Source organism: Xenopus laevis, chromosome 4S, assembly GCF_017654675.1.
Source record: "Xenopus laevis strain J_2021 chromosome 4S, Xenopus_laevis_v10.1, whole genome shotgun sequence".
Lineage (NCBI taxonomy): Eukaryota > Metazoa > Chordata > Amphibia > Anura > Pipidae > Xenopus > Xenopus laevis.
Window position 1 is genome coordinate 61,349,353 of NC_054378.1, and position 16,682 is coordinate 61,366,034.

At 36.0% G+C, this 16,682-nt stretch overlaps 1 protein-coding gene across 1 annotated transcript in view; it reads right to left on the bottom strand.

Annotated features, from left to right (window-relative positions):
* LOC108715506 (adenylate kinase isoenzyme 5) overlaps positions 1-16,682 on the bottom strand; it is a 108,927-nt gene that overhangs the window by 87,582 nt on the left and 4,663 nt on the right. The window contains exons 2-5 of the mRNA XM_018260723.2: positions 11,020-11,206; positions 7,820-7,987; positions 5,163-5,332; positions 4,951-5,064 (exon numbers count right to left, since the gene is read on the bottom strand). Coding sequence (XP_018116212.1) covers positions 4,951-5,064; positions 5,163-5,332; positions 7,820-7,987; positions 11,020-11,206 — 639 coding nt within the window. The remainder of the gene's footprint in view (positions 1-4,950; positions 5,065-5,162; positions 5,333-7,819; positions 7,988-11,019; positions 11,207-16,682) is intronic.

The window sequence follows — 16,682 nt, forward strand, 5'->3', positions numbered from 1 at the left end:
CAGTTTGGTATACGGCCGAATCTTTTGCAAAAGATTCGGGGTTTCGGCCGAATCCAAAAAAGTGGATTTGGTGCATCCCTAATAATAAATAGTAAATTAACTTGGAGTGCGTGCTACTTCCAATTGCTGCCAAAGAACCACAAGCCAAACATTCAGGAACATTAACATATTTCAAGATGTCGAGAAACCAATAATTTCAAATCGTTCGGAATGCATTTTCCTTGAAAGGAGAGACCCAATTTCCAGCAATGTCCCGTGATCATGTCTTTCTCAGATTGAAAATAAATTGAAAAATCTTGACATTCCTTGTACGCACAGAAATGCATACATTAGGAAAATAATTACTTGGCAACCATCTGTTGCAATAATATCCAGTAAGTTACATATTGGCAAAGACATCCACATGCTGAACAGCCACCACCATTCTTACTTGCCAGCAGTCACTACTATAGGTTGCCATTTAAAGAAGAATCAGAATAGCATTGACTTTTCCTCACAAACCATTTATACTTCGTTTCACACGATTTATCGAATGGTCGAATAGTCGAACTATTTTTACTTCGAATCAATCGAATCATTCAATTTGATCAAATTTGACCAATTCGATGGTCGAAGTATCCAAAAAAATCCTTCGAAATTCGAATATTTTTGCATTTCAACTATTCACTCGAGCTTAGTATATCTGCCCCTAAATCTTTCTCAGTTAAGGAGATACTGACACCAGTAATTAAACCTTTTTTTCCCCATCTATCGTAATATTGTCTTCACATGATATTTAAAATTTTACCATAAAAGTATTTACAGATGCTTTTAAGTTACCCATCTGATCCCCCATGTTCCTCTCTGAGGGGGCTGCCATATTTGAGCTTCAGCTGTCTGTTAGCATTAGAAACTCTGACATGTTGAGTTTAGGAACTTCAAGTAATAAATACAGAAGCATCAGTATAACATAAAATCCAGCAGCACTCCGATAACTGAATCAAATATTTATTCGTGCCACTAGCCAAGCTATTCCAGACCTTTATCAAGCCCTTTATCAAGAAGCATCCCTATCAGTGAAAATGAGCTCTAGGTAACTTTTGATGTACATTAATATTTTGAATAATATTTTTTGTGTCAGTATCACTTTAAGGAAACTTCCAACACATTGCCATTTAGGGGCAGATTTATCATAGGTCGAAGTGAAGGTTCCAAGTTAAAAACTTCGAATTTCAAAGTAATTTTTGGGTACTTCGACCATCGAATAGTCCAACTTCGATTTGAAGTTGAAAAAAACTTTGAAATTCGAAGGTTGAATTTTTTTGAAGTAATGTCTCTTTAAAACTTTGACTTCAACTATTCGCCACCTAAAAGCTGCTAAAGTGCTGTTTTAGCCTATGGGGGAGAGGCAATTGGGGGAGTTTGGGAGATCGAAGTAACGCTACTTTGAATCGTACGATTTGAAGTAGGCCCACTTCGACCCCAAAAAACTTTGACCACCATTCGGTTGGACTTTTTGAATTTGAAGTTCTACGTTTTTATAACTTTGAACTTTGATAATTCTGCCCCTTAATGTATAACTTGCATTTATACTATTTTTGCCAAAGTGCATAAACTTTAATTTATCAACATTGAAGCTAATTTTTCAAATCACTCTGCAAATTGGCAGAATCCTGCATGGAACCTACTGTATAGTTCTGCACCACCCCCAGGTCATTAGTTAAGTAATACGTTTAAAAAAAACAAAGAGCCAAGTACAGAGCCCTGCAGTACTTTCCCAACACTCGTCCAGTTAGAAAATGTTCCATTTACCACCACTCTTTGTAGTCTATCTTTTAGCCAGTTCTATATCCAGGTACAAATACTATGTTCCAGGCCAACATTTCTTAATTTAACCAGTAACCTTCTGTGTGGCACTGTATCAAATGCTTAGCAAAGTACATTATATCCATTGCCATCCCAGAATCGAGGCCCCTGCTCACCTTCTCATAAAAGGAAATTAAATTAGTCTGGCAATATCTATTACGCATAAAACCATGCTGGAACAAACTCATAGGATTTGATTTGCAATGAAGTCAAGTATCTTATCCCTTAGTACTCCTTCAAAAAGCTTTTCTACCACTGATGTCAGATTAACCGACCTATAGTTCTGAGGCTGAGAACGGGATCCCTTTGTAATAATTACCGCTTACCCTGGTGGTCCAGTGGTCTGCCCTCTGGCATGCGGGGGCACCCGATGTGCCTTCGGTGGGGATGCCCGCCGCATGCGTCCTGTCCCTTCGGTGTCCAGTTCCCTTATGGCATGCGTGCTGGCGCGATTCCTGGTTTATGCGCTGGCATGATTACGTCATCGCGCAATGGCACGAGATTCAAAACTATAAAAGGGGAATTCAGTGTTTAGCAAGTTGCCAGTTGTTAGGTTCTATTTGGAAAGTTACTAAGTGCCTTGCCTTGTATAATCCTATCTGTTAATACTGGTTTTTGACCCTTGCTTTGCCTGTGACTATTCTGATCCTCTCCAATCCTGACCTTTGCCTGCCTGATTACTCTGACCTCTCCAATACTGATCCTGCCTGCTTGTGACTACTCTGACCTCTCCAATCTGACCTTTGCCTGTCCTCCTACTATTCTACGTTCTCCAATCCCGATTCCGGCCTGTTTGGCGATTCTCTGCTTGTGCTGACCCAGCCTGCCTGTTCCTGGTGAGACGATCGTGCCCCTTTGCTCGTGCAGAACCGTTAGCTTAGCTCCTCTCTCAAATAAGACCTGACGTCATCCGATTAGCCGAGTGCTCCTCCCGAGGTGAAAGGCGGCGGTTAGAGGCAGAAGTGAGAGTCGAGACCAGGGAGCTTAGCTTGGGTTCTGGATATAGGGCGCCGAACGTGACACCCTTTTTGAATAGCAGCACCACATTAGCAATTCGCAAGTCTCTCTGCACCATGTCAGACCTCAATAAATTAAAAAATTAAGTAAAAAGATTTGGTAATCACAGAGCTAAACTCTCTAAGTATCCTGGGATGAATACCATCCTGTCCCAAACCTTTGTTTAACTTAACATGTTCTAGTCTCTTTTGAAATTGGTAGTGAGTGAACCATGCATTACTAGTTGTATTGCTAGAATTGGACTATTAAGAAGGAAACCTTCATTAACTGGTTCCACATTTGTGAAGACAGACAAAAGATAACAGTTCAGAATCTCAGTTTTTTTTCTCTGTTCTCATCAACCAGCTGACCCCCCACTGATATTAAGCTTCTTTGCTTCATTTGTTTACTATTTACATATTTACTGCTTGTTGCAAATTTCTTTTTGCATGATTTATTGGCCTTCTTGTACCTTATAAATGATTTGGCTGTCCCAGCTAACTTAAAAGCCTTAAAAGCACATCTTTTCTTACCGACCTCAACACCAACACTTCTATTGAACCACAACGATTTTGTTTTGCAACGACGTTCTTTGCTTACAAGGGGAATATACTGACATGTATATTTATTAAGCAGCATATTAAAGACATCCCATTTTTGTTCTGTGTTTAACTCTGTGAAAAGCATTTTCCAATTAATATGTTGCAGAGATGCCCTTATACTGTCAAAGTTTGGACATCTGTTTTAGTTACTTTAGAGTTAGTTAGAGTTGCCTCTTCAACATAATCTCAAAGGAGACCATGTTATGATCACTATTCCCTAAATGCTCAACCAAGGAGACCATGACATAATCACTATTCCTTAAATGTTCACCGACACAAATGCTATAGATGTGTTCAGTATTGTTAGTTATTACAAGACCCAAAAGAGAATCATTCCTAGTAGTTTCTTGAAGAGCTGGAAAAAAGTTATCGTTCAGCATATTTACCTTTGATAATAACATGTCTGGGATCAACTTTTGAGGGATTCAAGGTGCACACCAGTTGATTTGAAAGTTCTGCTTATACATCATTTTGCATAGGTTATTAAATACCATTTAGCATACTTTTCTCCCCTCAACATATTCGTCTTTCTGGACCAAGAGGAAAGGGTTTGCAATTTGATCGTTGTTCAACTTCCTTGACCTTTTGAGTCATTTTCTAGGATCACATATAATAACCCTCTATAAAGCTGTCTCAAAGCATTCTTTGGTTTTCTAATGCAGATGACCAAAAAGGTAATTACAGATGCAGGAATATTGATGAATGAAAATGTTGTTTACCTATGTCAGTCATCTTTCTGTTATGTTCCATACATAGATCATTATATTATTTTGCCTGCATGGAATTACACAGTAATTACACATCAGAAAGATGTGTATAATACTATTGTTAGTTCTGTAATAGAAAAACCTGTTATTCAAGCTTCCATTTCCAGTAACAGGAACAAAGAACTTGGAGCCATATTTACACAGATCAGAAATAATTCTCACTGGAAATTTCCTTTTGCATTTTAATTGTGCCATTGGCCCTACAAAGCTTTAGAGAGATATTACTATGGAGTCTCCTCCCAGCATGTTTAAAGGTTGGAAACATTTAGGTAAAATTTGGATGAGAAAAGTTTGCATGCCATTTAACATGGCTGAAATATTAGTATGTTCTATGTGAAAAACATTTATGACACATTTCCTCACAGTTTGTACAAAATAAATGAAAGCAATAAGATTTTGGTCAAGTAACCAATAGGAACAGATGTTTGCTCAAGTAAACATAGCTTTCTAATTGGTTGCTACGGATTATTAAAAGTGGAACAAAACTTGCACCTCTTATAGAGCCCTGGCAGTGCTTTAGTCAAGGATTATTTATAGAAAACGTATGTCAAAAATGAATGTTGTTTGCAGTTAATTGAGCACATTAAATGGTAAAGAAATAGTAGTTTGTGTCATGGTTTTCTCATTAACATATCAGAGCTCAGTTTCAGTAGACCCTTTATGGAGTTGCCTTCTGTAGGGAATTCTGTCTAGATCATATAAATAATATTCATGTAAAAGGATAGGATGATTGTCCTTACCTGATCCTCGAAGGAGAGAGCCTGAGCTACATCTCGAGGAAATCCATCTATGACGATGCCTTCAGAGTCTGGCATTTGCATCAGTTTTTGCTTTATTTCAGTAATGGTAGTTTCCTTTCAAATGCAAGAGAAAGAAGAGAAAGCAATTCATTAGCTGCCAGTTTCTTTATTACGTTAAGCTTAAGTGATCTGTATAAATGACTGGACTGTACCTGTGGCGCTAATTCGCCTGTTGTTATTATCTTAGCAATTAGAATCCATTTTCTGTTGCTGCTTGTGCTGTGGATCTTCTTTCTTAACAACTCGCCCACTGATATGTATTCAAAGCCATATCTCTCTGCTATTTTCAGGCTCTGTGTTCCCTTTCCACTGCCAGGACCACCTACAGTTAACGAAATGATGGTGTCATGTTTTGTATGTAAACAGATGCATATTTAAATAGGGATGACAATATCTTTTGCATTACCCAAGTGTATTTGATGGTCATGTGATAACAGTTGCAAAACAGTTGTAAAGAATTATATATTTATGAACCCAAGTGGTTCTGTGTAGGTTAAACCCAGTTCTTTCTTTTGACACAAGTAGCCTGGACTGGGTCTCCCCAGCAAACAATCTTTGGCAGGCTCGGCAAGTACCTTCAGCCTCCTTGAAGCAGAAAAGGGGGACTATCATAGAGCAGTATGTATTTACACCTCTGGTGGTGTGTGTTATGTTTTGGTAGCCACACTGTGGCTAATTGTTACACAGCCCCCACAACAGTTTTAACAATTTATATTGGAGCTGCTCATTAATTAGTGCTCTACTCATTCCTCTCCATTGCTGGCCTCTCTGTAATTACAGGGCTTGCTTCCTCTTTAGTTACACCCCAGGTCATACTCTCCTTAGCTTAAGGATTCAAAGATTGTTTTTTTAAAACAACAGAAAAATGTTATCTGAGAATGTTGCTTATATTGCAGTAAACAACCAGAATTCTGCTTTAAACACAAGTATTACTCATGAATTAAACAACTGCATTATTTATTTACAATGTGTCAGAAATATCCCTTAGCCTTGGTTTTATTTGGAGGAAAGGCAAACAGGTTGATAGAACCCGGTTCTAAGACACAGAACTCTGATGGTGAGGGCAATCTACCATACAAGCAATGTGACTGGCTTGGCATTAATATAGACTGCATGCGTTCTCAGGTTTTAATCACCGTTTTGCAAATGTGTTTAATTACAGCAGTTCACATATACATGAACAACTTTTGAACAGGCTTTATTTATACAGTTTTCTACTATGTCAACCATGCAGGTAGAAGTGAGGGGAGGGGTAGATGTATTACCATTTTATCTCGTTATAACAGTAATGAGCATCTCACGGCATCCATCTGTCTCAGCACTCTCTGTACCTTGAAATAGGCCAGTGGATGGTGTAACTTACAGGGTGTGTAAGCGTGACCTGTTCTCTAATAAACAATACTTATTTATACATATAAAGATATATGACTGATATATATATATATATATATATATATACATACTGTATATATACTAGTTTCAGAATGCCAAATATCTGCATGAGATTTTAAAAGGTACTAATACAAATATTGATTGGTTTTGTTTGCAAAACAATGAAATGTACAAATAAGCATTCCCAATGCAGCAAGTTTTAAGAAATGGGGAAGACTTTACAGTAGGTTGAAGTAAAACAAAGCTATGTAAATAGGTGAAACCACTGTAATTTTTTTATGTTGTGAAGAAAAACAACTGATATTCAAGCTTTAGCAAATACAAGCAGAGTGCTGATTAGCCTCAATCTTTAGCAACATATAAAGTTTTTTTTAAAAAAATATATGGCTATTGCCTTTTTTTCTTGGCACTCCAGATGAAAGATAGCTCTGACAAAGTTGGAGACTTAATGAGAAGTGTGTTCTGCCATATTTTTAGCTGATTCACTTTTGTATCCATTTTGAAAAGAGTTAATTTCTTTTTATGGTTTTGTTCCTTAAAAGTGATTAAATTGCTCATAAAATATAATGGTTTACATTAATTGCAATTACACACCTACAGCAGATGCAAGGAGGTAACAACCTCATTTAATGCAAGGCAGTGTGCAAATGTCAAAAATAAAGGCAAACCACCATGTTTTTACACCCTGCTCTGCACTTTTAAGAACAGTTGTAGGCATTTGCACTTTGCTGCACTGATAGCACACAGTAAAGATAAGGCTACATTCTTGATTTTCTTATGATCTGGTATGCTTAAAGGGGAACTATTGCAAAAATTTAAAAATTCTGAACTCTAAACTATCTCCCTCTCAGCATCAGTTCCTCTTCATTCTGTATTCATGCAGTCAGATTTTGATTGGCACTTAGAGCTAATCCTTTGCTTATTCTTTCAAAACAACTGAAAATCCTTTATATCTACATGCAGGACTTGTGCTGGCGTTTTTTTGTTATATTTTGTTTGTGATGGAGTTGGTGGTTTGAGTATGTTGTAATACATCGGCTAGGAAAGGGACCCCCCCCTCCAAAAAAAAAGATGTATAAGACCTACCTGTCAATGAAACTCTTACCCTAACTCCTGCATGAAGAGACAGTGTAGAGAGACAGGTTACTGAGATGAAGATGGTGAAGATTAACTGAAATATTTTAGAAACTGGACAATATTTTTAACTGATTGTATTTAGAAAGATTCTTTTCATTAAAGATTTTATTAAAATGTAATTTTTGTTCCCCTTTAATCTAGCTACAACAAGCTACCTAATTTACAGAAAGGTTAATTAAACAAAACCAATCGCAAATCAGCCCTTGATAATGTAACCCAGAAACACATCCTGAATACTCAAAGAGTAAATATTGACATACTGTATGTATTTCCATCATACCTATGACAAGTATTATTTTTGGGTGAGGCCTGGAAGGATCAAAGACCTCATATTCTTCAATCAGCTCTGCAGTTTCTGAAAGGTCTGTATCACTTTCTATGGAGAACTGATGGATAGGTGGCAATCGATCATAGCGACGATATGGGAAATTACCTCCTTCAGGCAAAACTAAAAAAAGAATGAAAATTACATAGAACTGAAGTACCAAAATACAAAAGAAGCAAACAATATAATATCATTTATTTGTCAATAGTTTAATCTATTTCTCCTATTATTATACTAAATCCATATTCAGTTACAGAAAGGCTACAAGTAGTTGGGTGTATTATCTGTGGATACAGTTTTAATGTCTGTGTGATTTAACTCAGTATTTCTTTCAGTGTTTGCAATAATCCTCTCTCCCTTAAGTAAATCTCTTTAGAGATTAGTTTAATCCTATTTTTAAAATGTTACAACTTTAGTCCCCTGGCGTGTCCGTACAGAACCCACTCATTAGAGCTTTGGAACACAATCTTATAGATTACTGCCAAAACAGCAACAATGAAAATGAACACAACTACAACAGGTACTGCAGTGGTGGATTTGGCCACTTATATGGCAACTGAAAAACCCCCAGGTGAAGAAAACAATCCATGTTCCATCACCCTCAATATTTCCATTATGCAATTTAACATGGAGAACTAAAAAAGGTGTACTGGATCTTTAATAGGACCAGCTGACAATGCTAGCTTGATCGAATGAGAAGTCAAGATTAAAAGGTATTAAATGTTAATTTTGCTTAATCCTTTACTTGTTTAGATTAAAACATACAGTATTTGAAGGGATGTCAAAGCACCTATTTAAACAATGTCTAACTAGAATAATTAGAACAGACCAGCAAAGGGCACTAACGTTTTCTCAAAATTTTCAAGTAAAGAACAAAATGTTCTCTATGTATAATAAGTTTTCTTTGGCAAATATAATTATATGGCCTCAAGGAATTCTGCAACTATAGTATGAAGTTTCTTATGGCATATTGGCATTTATCCACTGCAGCCATGCATGCTCTTACTAAGACTTAAGTGAAGCTCTCTTTGAGTGATAAATTTGAGTGAGAATAACTTTCTTTCATTCAGCATAATTAGTCATGTACAGAGATGTTAAAATTTGATCACCCAAAATATTTTGCACGATTCTCAACTGGCATGATTGACCAAATTCCAGGCCAGTACTGACCATTCTTGGCCTCCCTTTGGAAATGTAATTATTGCTGCTCTGCAGGGTCTGCTAAATTTTGTCTTGCCTTGGGCAGGGCTACTTCGGTGTCTCTGTTTATAAAGCTACCAATACATAGAAAAGTCCTAGCCAATTAAGTCATCCAAGATGTGGCCAAAAAGGCTTATTTGAATTCTGTTATTATTACATATATCCATTACAAGGAGGGCCTATGAAATTGCAGTCATCCCCACACTGTTTTCAAAGCCCTTGACAAAACAAGAAGTAGTAGACCCTATATAGGTATTTTAATGCTTAAGTCTTATCAGGGATAACATATTTGATAAATTAGTTGCCTTTGGCAACTTGTCTTTCATAGGAATAGGAAATGTCCTGCCTATTGCAGATGGTGGCACTACCTGGATGCAATCACTTGGAAAAGCTGACTTTGGTGTTCCAACACCACAGTGCCATAGATTCCAAAAAGAATAATTGCTCCCTTAATGTACTAGCACTCTAAAATGTATACCATTCCATACACACATTCTGCAGTGGGATGGGAAATTTTGAACTGCGCTACAAGTAGCATTCACTAACATGCTTTGTTAGAGCCTTTAGAGAAATATAAAATCTGTGACCAACTTTTACTAAATATAATCATATATTCTATCAATGTGTACTGCGTCCCTTTAGGAGAGAATATATAATATAGTTTCATAGGTTTTGGAGGATATTAATAGGCAATATATAAGCAGCTTTCGCCTCAGTATATAAGCAGCTTTCTGCCTTTACGGAATTCATTACAAAATGTATACTAAGCAATAAAATGAGAAACTAAATTAATTAACACTCAGGGGCAGATTTAGCAAAGGTCATATTTCGAAGTTATGAATGTACTCACAACTTGAATGGGAGGTTATTTATGAAATAACTCCAAACGTCTAATATTCGATCAAACAGGAAAGACCAGAAAATTTTAATCGAATTCCAATACAGTTTTTCTCTGAAAAAATAACTAGAATGTCTGGAAGGCAAGTAACATCTTTAAATTGTTCAACGCACCTCTGCCATTGACTTTTACATGAACTTGACAGGTTATAGGCCGCATATTAATCTAATAATCAAATTAGAACTGTTTCCAGGGTCGAGGTATAAAAAATCTCACATTCAAATTTGAGTTGGTGGTTTTAAATTCGAATTTGTGAGTTTTGACCAAAAAAAAAAAAAGAATTTACCATTCAAACCTTAGTAAATCTGCCCCTTACAGTAAGGGGTGTTTTTTTTTTTCAACTAATGTATATCTCCTGCAGTTATGATAATGATATACTATTTAGTGGCCTAACTTTCCAAGTCAGATGGACATTTTTTGAACCTATTTTTTTCAGCCTGCTCAGTCAGATTCAGATCTCTCTCTGCTGGTTTAATTTTATAATTTGTAAGCAGGTGAAATTACTGCAGCAGGTTAAAACAGGTAAGACAGATGTGGCCACAGAGACAGAAGAGACGGAAGAACATAAGAAGAAGTAGTGGCAATCAAGGTAAAACAACTGTATGATAGGGATCAGAATAGAAAGGCAACCAAGGGAAAGAACGGACTGGACAGCACTAGGAAACAAGTGCAGTATGAGACAAGACAAGAACAAGACCAGATGTAGACTCAAAAAGCCAAAACACTAAAACAAACTCAGAATGCCAACACAGATCTATCAAGTGTCCTGAACTGAACTAGTGATTTAACAAGAATGTCAAATGTGCCTTGTGCAACTTACTTCATCTGCACTGCAATGCACAGTTGAGTCTGATAAGCAGAAACTGAGAGTGTGGCTAGATGATACAGGCAACTGCTGTCTGCCTCTCTAACCTAATGGTAATGTGAACATGGACTCACAACAAAGCTATACCTGCTTTTGCATATTTTGTATTTATTTACTAGATATCCCTCCTTACCATACACAGACAATAAACATACATATATGGACACCATGGATGTTGCCTTTGTACCTTACCATTTCTGAAAAATGATCGTCTAGCTTGTCCACCATTGAGTGGGGGTAAATTCCTCTTGTCGGGGCCTACAAAAGTGTCCCATCTTATTTTCTCAGTGCCTCCCAATTCCTTCACTTTCTGCAAACAGTTTTCCAAGTAATCTACTGGATCATCTGGTCTATAACACATTAATCCATTCAAAAGTCCCTGTAACAATAAAAAGATGGACTTGATGAGAACACAAGATTGTGTGTATTTAGCATTTTTATCTTATTAAATTACAATTACTTTATCCTTATAATGGTATATTTGTTCACAGTAAACTCTGTCCAGTTTCCTTAACGCATATTTGCATTTGTATACTTGAGTAACTGCAGCCATGCATAAAGTCTGACATGAAATAACATTTTTAAATGGAACATTTTTTCAGACTTGGGAATACTCTTTTCTCAGAATAATAAGTATTGTACAGAGAGCTGTCATGGGGTCACAGCTATTGCAAAGAATTGCAGTTAAAATTAGCTACGGATTATTCTAACAAAATATAACTGAGCTGTTGCTGGTAGTTGCAATTGTAGACAAGAAAATATGATACATCTGTAATTCTATAGGTTATTGAGATAGCTTTTACACCTAAATATGATTCTACTTATTTGTTTTTATGTTACAATAAAAGGACCCATATCAAATCACAATTGACACACAGACAAGCACACACACAATATATAGATCTCCTGCAAGTCTTGTCCAGTGTAAAATCAAAGAATGTGCGTGTGATCCTTGGATGATGTTGGTCTCTTAGAGTCATGGCAAGAAATCCAGCCCTGCATATGCTGCACTGGTTTCTTCCTGGATTTAAAATTTTCCTTAATTTTACATTCATTTTGTTAATGTTATCAAAACATTGAACATTATTTTTTATTTTTAATTTATATGGACACCATGGATGTTACTTATGTACTTAACCATTTCTAAAAATATGTTGTGTGTGACTAATTCTTGGCGAATGTTGTATGTGACAATTATATTTGTCTTTTTTTAAATTTTCTGCCGCTATCATGTCTCTTGTGCAAAGTTCCAATAGATTCTAATGTTAAATTAACTTAAAAAATCTGGAGAACTTTCCATTCAAACAAACGCTCTGTGGATTTTTCACCATTAAAAGGAATGGTAAAAAAAGACATATGAAAAATGTAAATGATCTAATAATTATAAACTAAAGGATAAAAGCCATTTTTTAATTGAGATTGCCAAATTTAAATAAATTGAGCTCTATGTTTTGTGAACATACTTTTTTTATTGTTATGATCAGTTGCTCTCCCTTTTTCTCCTCCATGCTCTTTAAAATGCTTGAACATATACAAATAGGGAACAAGTTTAAGACTTGTAAGTTCATTGTATTAGGCTTTAGGTAAGGAGGGATGCATGTGTGTCCAGTAGGTGAAGGTAGCTACTCACTATTCCAGAATAAGTACACATGGAAATAAATGGTTACCAAGGAGACAGCAGGATTAAATACACACATTTAGAATGGTGGACCTGTATTCAAAGCAGAAATCTGGGCAAACGGCATTAATACTAAAAATACCAATGAAACAGCATCACAGTAGCATTATAAGCAAATATTTCTAAAAGGATAATATTTCCTATAAATCACAGCAAAGTCACTAGTGTGAAGAACCGAATCAAAAGCAGACTGTGCTTGCAAGCTGCAATTGCATAAAAGATACCCCTTGCAACATTTTTTTTATACTGATTATACTGACTGAGATTCTTTGCAAAAAGTAGTATCCGGATTGTGCCATTATCATTACATGCCCCAGCTAAACTGAATTTGTCAATCCATTAGGGGTGTGCAAAATGCAGAATTTCAGTAATCTTCACTCTCAATAATTGCTTTTAGCATGGATGATAAACATAAAGCATAGTGCAAATTGACGTGGCTTCTGTTTTTAGCATGAGATATAGGCAAGGCACACACTGATCTCTCTATTATGCTGTCATTATGAAACTATTGGGAACAAGCTGTCAGTAAAAAAAAAACCACATTATTACAAGTGTAGAGATACATTTGCTCCAAATAAGCTGCTACCTGATCACCGCATATTTCTTTTTATTTTGCTAAATAGAAAAGTACAAGAAAAAAACTATTTCCATTTACTTTTAAGAAAAACATTCCTGAGCTAGTATAGTATGAGGAAAATTTACAAATCTGTTGTGGCTATGGAGAATGTGTGCCAGCATTCAGCACTTCATTGAATACATGGGGGAACAAATAAGGTTGTGGGAAGGTGCTAGGAATGGATAAACAAATAAAACAGTGTCAGGTGGCAGTGTCATCCTGTGGTGTCCTGTCTATTCTTGTATGTGTGATTTTAATTGAAAATAAATAACTGTTAAATCAATTATATACTTGATGCTTTAATAAATATTAATAATAAATAAATATGAATGGTTAGTTAAACAGCATATCCCGGTTGGAACTCAAAACATTAGCATTACTGACCCGTCATCATTTTTTTTATATAGCACCGTAAAGTTATATAATGCGCTGCACTTTTTTTTTTTTACAAAGAACTGTTTGCCTGTTGGGGCACCGATAATAAGCTCATTGTGCAAAGATCCTTTTGTTTGGTGACCTTGCAGACAAATGGATCTATTTGTGCATGGCCAGTTTATAATATATTGTTGATGAGAACTGGTGAGATGTAAATGTCTAATTGAATATGTCACCTCTATATAGAATTAAAGATAATAATAATATTGGAGTGCAGTTGTATTATACAATCACCATATTTTTGGCTCCCTTAGTCAAATCATTTCTGTTGTTGAATGGTAAAGGAGTAGCAAGAAAATGATGTTTCAAATTTACTGCAATGTTATCAGTTATTAAATTCGGGGTACTAATCATACTTGTTATTCTGTAGGACATTTGGGACTTTCATGCCATTAGGTATGACCTAGGCAGATACCATACCTGGTCTGTATCTACCCAGTTACCTTAAAGTGAAAAAAATGGTGACTGAAGAAAACAATCTATTGTGCAGATTTGAAAAGTCTGTGGTTTTAATTTTACAACCAAAGATGCATAAAACTGTAACGCTACCTATTCACAAAGCTGTAGTATTTATAAATTAAATTCCCCTGTGCTCATAACATAGAACGTTTTGGGTTTACACCAAATGTATGTACTTCAATAGACTTAGCAAAACAAGCATCGAGCAAGTGTAGGTAGTGAATAATCATAAAAACGTATTTATCTTACAAAATTTACTAGTTACGCCAGTATCTGTGCATTTTTTAAGCAATGTTCTTCTTGGTGCTTCACAGCTGCTTTGCATTACATTACATATGCCAGGTTTAACAGCACTGGGTTGCTGTAAAAGTGGAACTGAAACCTGTATTTCTGATCCTCATTTTACACAGCCTTATGAAAATGCCCATTGCCACATTCTGTAAATAAATACATGGAAACAGTTTTAATCCAGTCTCAATAATTGCATGACCATAGGATATATATTGGTCATTCATGCAACTCCATAGATGAGTGTATGCGGTATTGTCTGGCTAAATTTTATGGCCTTATCTTGGTTGGAGCATTTTGCATGTTACTTTAAAATACAGATTTATCTGATTGTCATGAAAAAATCACTATATTTAAGTATACCAAATATAAAATACGGAGAAAAAAATCAGGGGTGTAGCACATCTGATCTGTGCCATGGTCATGAATTAAAGGATGCATTACGCAAAGATAAAAATATACTGTCGATTCTCAGTCAGAAAAATGCAATGTAGTGGTAATATGCTTGTACAGACTGCCATACATACATACTGAACCCAAGTGCATAAGTTATGGTTATATGAATATTGTTTTCAGCTGTACTTTAAGAAAATAATTGTATGGTTATTTTGAAGATGAGGTTCTTACTCTCAGAGTTATTCCTACTTCCCCAGTTCACCAGCTATAGCTATACCATGGTTTACTCTACAGCTGTTTTATTGATGGAATTCCACATCAAACTCTTTCATCAATAGATTTCGATAAAGCTTAATTAGGATAGTGTGCAACACATTACTTCATAGATCCACTTCCCTGATGACATGCACACAGGCAGAATTATAGTATAGACAGTGATCACTCAAAAAATATCTAGCCATAGAATACATGACACTCACAGTGGTGGTTCTCTTGTGGTCTCTCACCATCCCTGAGTCTTTATATGAATTCCCTAAGCAGGTGGTTGACACCAAGGGGCACATATCGAGGGTTAATAATTCGAACGAAGTAAAAACCGTTTGATCGAATGATAAAATCCTTCGAATTGAACCAATCGAAAGATTTTAATCGATCGATCAAAGGATTTTTCTTCGATCAAAAAACTACCGAAGTATGTAGTCTAAGTTTTTTTTCAAAGAGACAGTACTTTGACTATCGAATGGTCGAATAGTCAAACGATTTTTTATTCGAATCGTTCGAATCAAAGTCGAAGGTCATAGTAGCCTATTTGATGGTCGAAGTACCCAAAAAAATACTTTTAAATTCGAAGTTTTTTACATTCAAATCCTTCACTCGAGCTTAGTAAATGTGCCCCCTAGAGTGCTAGCTCTTTCAACTATCCTTTTAGAAGTATCTGGCTGCTCAACTAACTACCCTCATCCTAAAATGAGCTATTACAAAGTTGGCCCTAAAACTGGTCCAACCTACTTTTAAATATCATCCTCCTATTAAGGCAAGTGGAGTCCAAACATACATTGTAATTCCCTCCCTTTTAAACCTAAGACCTTAATTTTCTGGAAAAAAAGAAGGTGCCAATAGTGTATTTTCATCTTGATTAAATAGCCGTAGTTTAGGTAAAACCTACTCACATTTGGTAGGAACGATAAGACCGCATTTAGGATTGTATCTTTCTGCAATTGTGAAATATTATGGGGATCCCCCCTCATTTCACGATTGCAGCTTTTCACCGGCTGGTCAATCCATCAATCTGGAACCAAAGAAAGATACAATCCTAAATGCGATCTTATCGCTCCTACCAAATTTATTAAACCCCGAAAATGTTAAAGGTCTGAATAAAAATGACTCCAACTAAGATCTGCTGAGTTCATGTAGAAGTCAATGGCATATGGCCCATTGATATTTTAATGATATCCTGATCTGAGCTGGGTTTCGTACAATAATCTGAAGACATTGTAGTTTCAGGCATCAAACCCGGAAATGTCGCAGTTTTCGTGAAAAATCCTAAAAAATCTGATTTTTTTTCACAATTTTATCGTCTTTTCCCGCACAAGAAATGGGGATTAATCCTCACTCCCCTGCATAATAGTACAGCTTTCCAATCACAGTTGTCATTGCTTGACAGTGTTAAAAATGGTTATTGATGTGCACAGTTAAATTTAAATGCAGAAGAAAACTTTACAAATACATTTTTTGTACAAGTGGCACAAGTAATTAGACTTCTCAGACTGGACAACTCCCAAGAGCAATGCAATTTGACACTTCTAATACTGTAACTGTTGTTGGGATTATGTTATTATTTTTTTAATAAATACCGTTGCAGAATGTAATTATTGTCTGACAATAATTTTTCTCTAGCGCCTGCCAATCTTTATGATGTGTAAGTAAACACAACTCAATGTGAACTTAAAGCAGAGGATTGTAATGCAATGCACATGTAGCGCT